General features: G+C 49.1%; 2 protein-coding genes across 2 annotated transcripts; one reads left to right on the forward strand and one right to left on the reverse strand.

Annotated features, from left to right (window-relative positions):
- Nucleotides 1-1,159: 1,159 nt before the first annotated feature.
- Nucleotides 1,160-2,831, forward strand: LOC123187004 (UDP-glycosyltransferase 73C4). Its single transcript, XM_044598747.1, has one exon. The coding sequence runs from the start codon at nucleotides 1,180-1,182 to the stop codon at nucleotides 2,626-2,628; it is 1,449 nt and encodes a 482-aa protein (XP_044454682.1). The 5' UTR covers nucleotides 1,160-1,179; the 3' UTR covers nucleotides 2,629-2,831.
- A 2,421-nt stretch (nucleotides 2,832-5,252) lies between these two features.
- On the reverse strand, nucleotides 5,253-7,146 carry LOC123184302 (cytochrome P450 99A2). The gene is made up of 2 exons (XM_044596448.1): nucleotides 6,241-7,146; nucleotides 5,253-6,121 (listed from the first exon to the last, which is right to left on the reverse strand). The coding sequence occupies exons 1-2, from the start codon at nucleotides 7,129-7,131 to the stop codon at nucleotides 5,501-5,503; spliced, it is 1,512 nt and encodes a 503-aa protein (XP_044452383.1). The 5' UTR covers nucleotides 7,132-7,146; the 3' UTR covers nucleotides 5,253-5,500.
- Nucleotides 7,147-7,416: the final 270 nt, after the last annotated feature.

Consider the following 7,416-nt stretch of genomic DNA (forward strand, 5'->3'; position numbering starts at 1 on the left):
TGTCCTTACACTTGGATTGAAATGCAGCTAGTACCCATGAAAAGTCTTTTTTTATGTAAAGGGCAAATTTATTATCTCAAAATATAGCATCAAGCGGATACACATCATGATGAGTAATACCCGGTCTCTGCATAATTAGGATGCCCATGGTCAATCACAAAGTTTGTCAAAGGATGAAGAGCCGAAAAATAGGCAACATTAGAGTCCTATATAGGACAGACAATGCCTATGTCGAAGGAGGTGGTGGACTGATCAACTTTTTAAAGTCGATTTGGTAGATGAGAATACTTGTGAAGAAGTCATGAAATAATATTTGAAATTATCTGTACTATTTAGTCTCCGTCATCTATTATGGCTTTAGCTCCATATGATTGTACAGAAGTTCATATAATTGTACAATTATTTATGACTTCAAGTAAAAAAAAGTAATTATTGGCATATGGTGCATCTGTACTTCTATAGATGGATCATTGTAAACTTGTGGTCAGTAGTCCCGAGTGTACATTATGTGACTTGTATAGATAGTTAAGTCGATGTCACTTGTGTAGGGGGTAAGAATAGTCATGTGCATATATCTTGTCGTTTGTCAGCGACGTATTTGGTGACATGATAAATCTTGCACAAGGTAGAGCATTTTTCCTCTCACGTGTTTTGACATCAGGTTCCTCTTTTTCCTTCATGTGTGGAAGATAGTCCGTCTATCGTTGAATGGTCATATGCATGTGGAATCTTCCATGTCTTCCGTTGAATGGTCTGGCAATTTGTAAGACGTGTGCGGAATTTTCTGAGCTATACCTATACGTATGCGGAATTTTCTGAGCTATACCGTTGAATGGTCTGGCAATTTGCAGTGCGTATGCGGAATTTTCTGAGCTATACCGTTGAATGGTCTGGCAATTTGCAATACGTATGTGGAATTTTCTGAGCTATACCGTTGAATGGTCTGGCAATTTGCAATACGTATGCGGAATTTTCTGAGGTATACCGTTGAATGGTCATAAGAGCTGTACCGTTGAATGGCATAATTCCGTTAATTTGAAAACTCATGTATAGAGCTTATCACTCTACAGTTGGTTGAAAAATCAGCGAACATCGAGCTGCTAGTGGGCTTACAAATAGGCCGAAATGCACGTCATGCCGAAGCCACCCACATCCTAGTGGTCGTTGAAAATAATAAAGATGGCTTCTGCCACTAGCAGCGGCAGCAAGACTCTGAGTGTCCTGCTCTTCCCCCACTTTGCGACCAGCCACATCGAGCCCTTCACCGAGCTCGCCCTTCGCCTCGCAGCGTCTAGGCCAGACGCCGCCGTGGAAGCGACCGTCGCGGTCACGCCGGCGAACGTCCCGGTCGTCCAGTCCTTCCTGGATCGCCGATGGCACGGGCGTAGCGCAGCAACCGTCAGGATAGTGACGTATCCGTTCCCAACGGTGGAGGGCCTGCCCAAGGGCGTCGAGAACCTTGGGAAGGCGGCCACTCAGGCGGATTCCATGCTCATCAACCTCGCTGCCTCGAGCGAGACCCTGATGCGCCCCGCGCAGGAGGCGCTCATCCGGGCGCGGTCTCCAGACGCGATCTTCACCGACATGCTCTTCACCTGGAGCACCGACATCGCCAACGAGCTCGGCGTGCCATGCGTCGCACTCAATGTCGTTGGTGCCTTCCCGATGCTCGCTATGCGCCACCTCCTGATGGAGGACGCTGCGATCGACGGAGATGACATGGTGACAGCCCCTCCGTTTCCGATCCCTCCTATACGGGTCCCGAGGACCGAGCTGCCGGACGTATCGATATTTCGACACGTCTTCGGCAAGGTTCATTCCATGCAAGCTGCCTGCTTCGGCCTCGCCGCCAACACGTTCTCAGGCCTGGAGCAGCAGTACTGCGACATGTACATGGGCCAAGGGTACGTCCAGCGCTCCTACTTTGTAGGGCCTCTCTCGCTGCAACTGCAATCCTCTGACTCTGAGAGCTCCACGGGTGCTGCTGATTCTCAGTACATCGATTGGCTTGACACAAAGCCAGACCATTCGGTCGTGTACGTGTCCTTTGGCACGTGTGCCCTCGCATCGGAGGCTCAGCTGGACCAAATTGCTCTTGGGTTGGAGGCCTCGGGGAAGTCGTTTTTGTGGGTGGTCAGGGGGGCGGACAAGTGGACTCCACCCAAAGGGTGGGAGGAGCGTGTCGACGACCGGGGGATCATCATCAGATCCTGGGCTCCACAAACCGCCATACTAGCTCACCCGGCAGTGGGCGCATTCGTGACGCAGTGCGGGTGGAACTCCGTCCTAGAGGCGGTGGCCGCGGGCGTGCCTATGCTCACATGGCCAAAGGTGTACGAGCAGTTCATCACCGAGAGGCTAATCACGGACGTACTAGGAATCGGGGAGCGACTGTGGCCGCACGGCGCTGGCTTACGAAGCGAGGATTACGAAAAACATGAGGTGATCCCGGCCGACGATGTGGCGCGGGCGTTGCTCACATTCATGCATCCTGGAGGGCCTGGGGAGGTGATGAGGACCAGGGTAATGGACCTCGCCTCAAAGTCTCGTGCGGCCATGGCAGAAGGAGGCTCCTCGCAGAATGATTTGCACCGCCTCGTCAATGATCTCATCGCAGCAAGAGGATAGCCAGCTGGAAGGACGCCCATGGGTTAAAGTCGCCGCACCTACGTACAACATTATGTGTCTTTCAGTCTGTTCCATTGTTCCTTGTTCCAGTCCACGGCGTATATATGTTTTCGTCTAGTATTTGTTTTGTCATTCAGTATTTTGCACCCGTCTGTTTTATATGGTAATCATGAAATAAAATCTCCGCAGCCCTGTATTGCAAATTTGTTGACCTGTCCAGCTGTTGCTCTTGCAACTAGATGACACACCGCACATTGCCGCGCGAATTAGTTACAATATACTCCCTCGTGTTTCTTTTTTACTTTGCATCCGAGATTTTACCGATGTCAAACTTTGTAAAGTTTGACCAACTTTCTATTAAAAAATATCAACATCTATAATACTGAAGATATATAATATGAAAATTAGTTCCATGATACATCTAATGAAATTGATTTGGTATTGTGAATGTTGTTAATTTTTTTAAGAAACTTGGTCAAAGTTTACAAAATTTGACTTAAGGCGAAACTTACTTGCGGAGTAAAACGGAATGGAGGGAGTATTTCAATGAGATTCAATTGTATTCAGTTTAATAATACTAGAAATAAAATTAAAAAATATATACTTTGATATATTTAATTATTGAGGCGAACCTTTTTTGCATGTAAAGGTGTTTTTTTTCATGTTGTGGTGACATGTGTGCATGGTAATAGAAATAGATTATAGAAGACCCACAACGGAGATGCTTGGTAAAAGAAATACTTTCTCCGTCTCATAATGTAAGACGTTTTTTGACACTATAGACGGAGGGAGTAGATTAGTGGAGCTCAAACTCCATTTGGCATGGACAGATGGCTCTTGGGCCCCATAGAGCCCATTATTTCAAACACTACAAAAACGTCTTTCTATGTTTAAAAAAATCAGAAAAAGAATACCAGGTACTTATAGATGTACACTAGATTTGTGTAAAATTTCATCATAAAATACGTTTTATGTGGCTTGTAAAAAAATCAAGTTCTTTTATAGCGAATGGTATATACTACCTCCGTTCCAAAATATATGCTAGAAATACGTGATTTTGTCAATTTTGTGTAGCTCGCACGGCACACCCGCCTGTCACGACTGAATAATGCACACTTTTTATTATTTATTTTTTAAATTCCCGAGGAGAAGGGAAACCTCCGGAGATAAGAAGATGAGTGGATTCCCATTCCTACTGGAAGGAAAGTAACAAGCTGATACAAGACGATGATGTATACATCGAAGGAGACTTGCACTGGAATCCAGCTCCATTGTATTTCGCACCACAATTTCACATGGTGCAGTTGTGAGCCACAACCACTAGTGCAAGGGGTTTGCTGGGCGCCACACGATTTTTTTCCACAGTATGGGAAGAGGGAAGCAGCCGGATTAGCAGTCAGTAGAAGTTAGGGAAAGCAACGGGAGGAGAGACTCCAAGTCAACGGGAGGCGACACACTCAACTGGTCTAAAGCGGGCGCTAAGGGCGTGTTTGGTTCGAGTCCTGGGATCCATGCCTAATAAAAAGTTGCGCCTGGTGTTGGCCTGAGAAAGTGGAAAAAGTTGCCTGGCCAGGCACGTATGTGCATGTGGTGTTTGGTTGAAACTCTGTCCTAGGACAAACAATTTAAGATTAGAAAAAGAGGTTGGCAGTCTGATTTGACAGGAGATGCAGCATGCATGTACTAAAGTAGCTGAAAATTGCATGTGTCTGGAAGCCAGGCGTCCGATTCCATCGGCCTGGGCCAGGCTAAGCAAGATGCCTGGGAACTAGCCAGGCTAATCCAGATGCATGTGACCTCCAGGCCAGTCACGTCTGCGAGATTTCAGGTTGCGAACCAAACAAAGACCAGGCAGATTTCAGGCATGTCTCAGGCCAGGCCAATGTGTCCTAGGACTCCCTAAATGCGTGAGGTCGTAGTTCACCTAGGATTGCTTCTGTCTTAGTTCTCTGCCTTTTTGTTGTTGTTGGGTCGTCATTGTGCTCTAAGACTTTGTATCTCTTTTCATCTATACTGTCACATGCAGTTCTCATGGTTCGAAAAGAAATAAGAATGCAAGCCAAGCTCGATCCGTTTCCTTTTTATTACAATTCCGCGTGCTCGCGCCACACGATCCACTCCACGCTATGAACATAGGAGTCTTGTTTGCTAGCTGGGGGCAAGAAATATCAGTTTTGGTTGCTTTTGGTTTTCTGGATGTCAAAGCCAATAGGGTGGCTCAGATAGCCTAGGGTAGCCGCCCTGACCACCGTGCCCGATCGCCCCACAAAAGCCACACCGCCCTGACCACCGCGTCCGACCGTCCCACAAAAGCTACCCGACCCCGTCGCGAGCCTCCTGCCCAAGCACCTTATGCATCGGGGCCGCCGCCACCGCGGCCAATGCCGGCAGTCGATCTGCCCTTGTTTGAAGCTGGCGGTGCTAGGGCTTGGGACCCCCTGGCGTTGCCCTAGGGGAGCGACACGAAGGGGTACCGCTTCAGTTCCGTCCCTCATCAACCCGTGATATGCTCAAACAAACTCAAAAATTCCTAGCTTGATGTGACACGAATTGTTTGCGGCAATGACAATTGTGGCTACATGCATGCATGAAAACTCGGGGAGATATTTTTGTGCCACTCAATCTTGGACAACATATTTTCATTTTATTTCATATCCGAACACTTCACGATCTGATATATCAGAACAACAGTTCCTAGCCGAACAATAGACGAGCATGAAAACTTAGCATGACTAGCGATGAACGTCGTCTAGAAACCGCACAAACCTTACAACTGGACCTTATACAGAGTACGCACAAGTGTGCAGGCTCGATCGTGTGTACAACTCCACTATTATTATTCTCCACAAGGTGCATAAGTTTGGTTCAAATATCAACTGCATGCCTTATATGGTGTCGCCACTAGGTGCAGTTGGTTCTTTCTCCTTAAGGTCATGCCAACCCTCATTTCCATGTCCAGCTCACTCGGCTTCACACCAGCAGGGAGGCTCCAGTCAAAATAGTATAGAAGCCGTGCCACCATGAGGTGCAGCACTGCCAAACCAAAGTTATCACCGGGGCAGTTCCTCCTCCCGCTCCCGAATGGCAAGTAGTCAAACCGCGATCCTTTGTAGGTTGCGGTGCCGTCCTCGAACCTCTCTGGCTTGAACTCCTCAGGCTCATGCCAATACTCGGGGTTCCTACCAAAAGCCCAGGTATTGACCATAACCCTTGTACCCTTGGTGACCTCAAACCCGCCAAGGTCGCAGGTCTCTCGGCAGACATGGGGAATTAACATTGGTACCACTGGATATAGCCTCATGGCCTCCTTGATTACCATCTTCGTGTAGTGTAGCTCCGCAACGTGTTCCTCATGATCTTGTGGGTTCTTATCGTCGAATGTTCGGCGCACCTCAGCCTGTGCCTTGGCCATCACCTCAGGGTTCCTCATGAGCTCCGACATGGCCCACTCGGCTGCTGATGATGTTGTCTCCGTCCCAGCCGTGAACATATCCTAATAAACAATTGATGTAGAGAAGAGATATGAGCAAAGAAGACAATGCAATACTAGTCAACTACGTAATAGAGTACTACTGTATGAAAATTCACTTAATAATTACTAGTAGTACGTACCATTATGATTGCCTTGACGTTATCCATTTCCATGGGGAATTCAAGCTGCCCCTCGTCCTTGATCCTAAGCAAAACGCCGAGAAGGTGATCACCGCGCTGCATCTTGGACTCGGACTGAGAGATCATCTTGTCCAGGGCCTTGTCCTGCTGCCGGCGGGCCCGCCATACCCTGCTTCTGAGCCCGGTGAGCACGTCGACGAACCACAGCGACGGGAAGAGGTCCCCGATGCAGAGCGCCCCGCTGAGCTTAAGCACCACATCCATGGCCGACAGAAATTGCTCCTGGAGCTCGGGGCTGCACTTCTCCCCGAACACCGCCTTCCCGGTCACCGAGTTGGAGCATGAAATTAGCAGGCTGCCGAGGTTGAATGGGTTGCCACCCGAGGCGGCGGCGGCCTCGCGGACGTTCCGAACGAGGGACATGGTCTCGCTGTCCCTCACCGGCGAGAAGTGCCTCACCTTGCGCTCGCTGAGGAGCTCGACGGTGCAGATCTTGCGCAGCGTCCGCCAGTACGGGCCGTACGGGGTCATGGCGATGTCGATGTTGCCGTAGAAGCTGATCTCCGCGACCAGAAGGTTGGGCCGCGACGCGAAGGAGAGGTCCTTCTCCCGCAGCAGCTCCTCTGCGGCGGACCGCGAGGAGACCACGACGGTGTCGACCTGGCCCAGCCGAAGGTACATCACCGGCCCGTGCTTCTTGGCCAGGTCCCGGAGTACGACCGGCGGCTGGGCCCCGACGATCTGGTGGAGGTTTCCGATCAAGGGCAGACGCCATGGGCCAGGAGGCCGCCTACTCTTGGAACTTGGTGCTAATTTGCGGCTCAGAAAGGAAGCTAGAATCACCACTGAGGCGAGAGAAACGATGAATAAGGTGGCTCCGGTTAGCTCCATGACCGAGGACGCTTGCAGTCTTGCTTGGTAAAGGAAGAGCAAGAATAAGAAGCCTTTTATAAGCCTGGGGATGCCATGGTTTGAATAGGATCCTCTGGAACACCTCGCATGTGTCACGTCACACGCACCAGTACAAGCTCCTCGGTCCATGGACCATCTACACAAGTATCCCAAATGCTACTATCTCCATTGCTAAATGTAAGTCTTTGTAGAGATTTCGCTATAAACTACATACGAATGCATATAAATGCATTTTAACTGTAGATTCATTCATTTTGCTCCGTA

Source organism: Triticum aestivum, chromosome 2A (assembly GCF_018294505.1).
Source record: "Triticum aestivum cultivar Chinese Spring chromosome 2A, IWGSC CS RefSeq v2.1, whole genome shotgun sequence".
Lineage (NCBI taxonomy): Eukaryota > Viridiplantae > Streptophyta > Magnoliopsida > Poales > Poaceae > Triticum > Triticum aestivum.

Excerpts from the sequence above, each read along its gene's own strand:
- LOC123184302 (XM_044596448.1), bottom strand. The coding sequence starts at position 7,131 with ATGGAGCTAACCGGAGCCACCTTATTCATCGTTTCTCTCGCCTCAGTG. Across the intron at positions 6,122-6,240 it reads ACGTCAAGGCAATCATAATG|GATATGTTCACGGCTGGGAC; the intron begins GTACGTACTACT and ends ATTGTTTATTAG.
- LOC123187004 (XM_044598747.1), top strand. The coding sequence starts at position 1,180 with ATGGCTTCTGCCACTAGCAGCGGCAGCAAGACTCTGAGTGTCCTGCTC.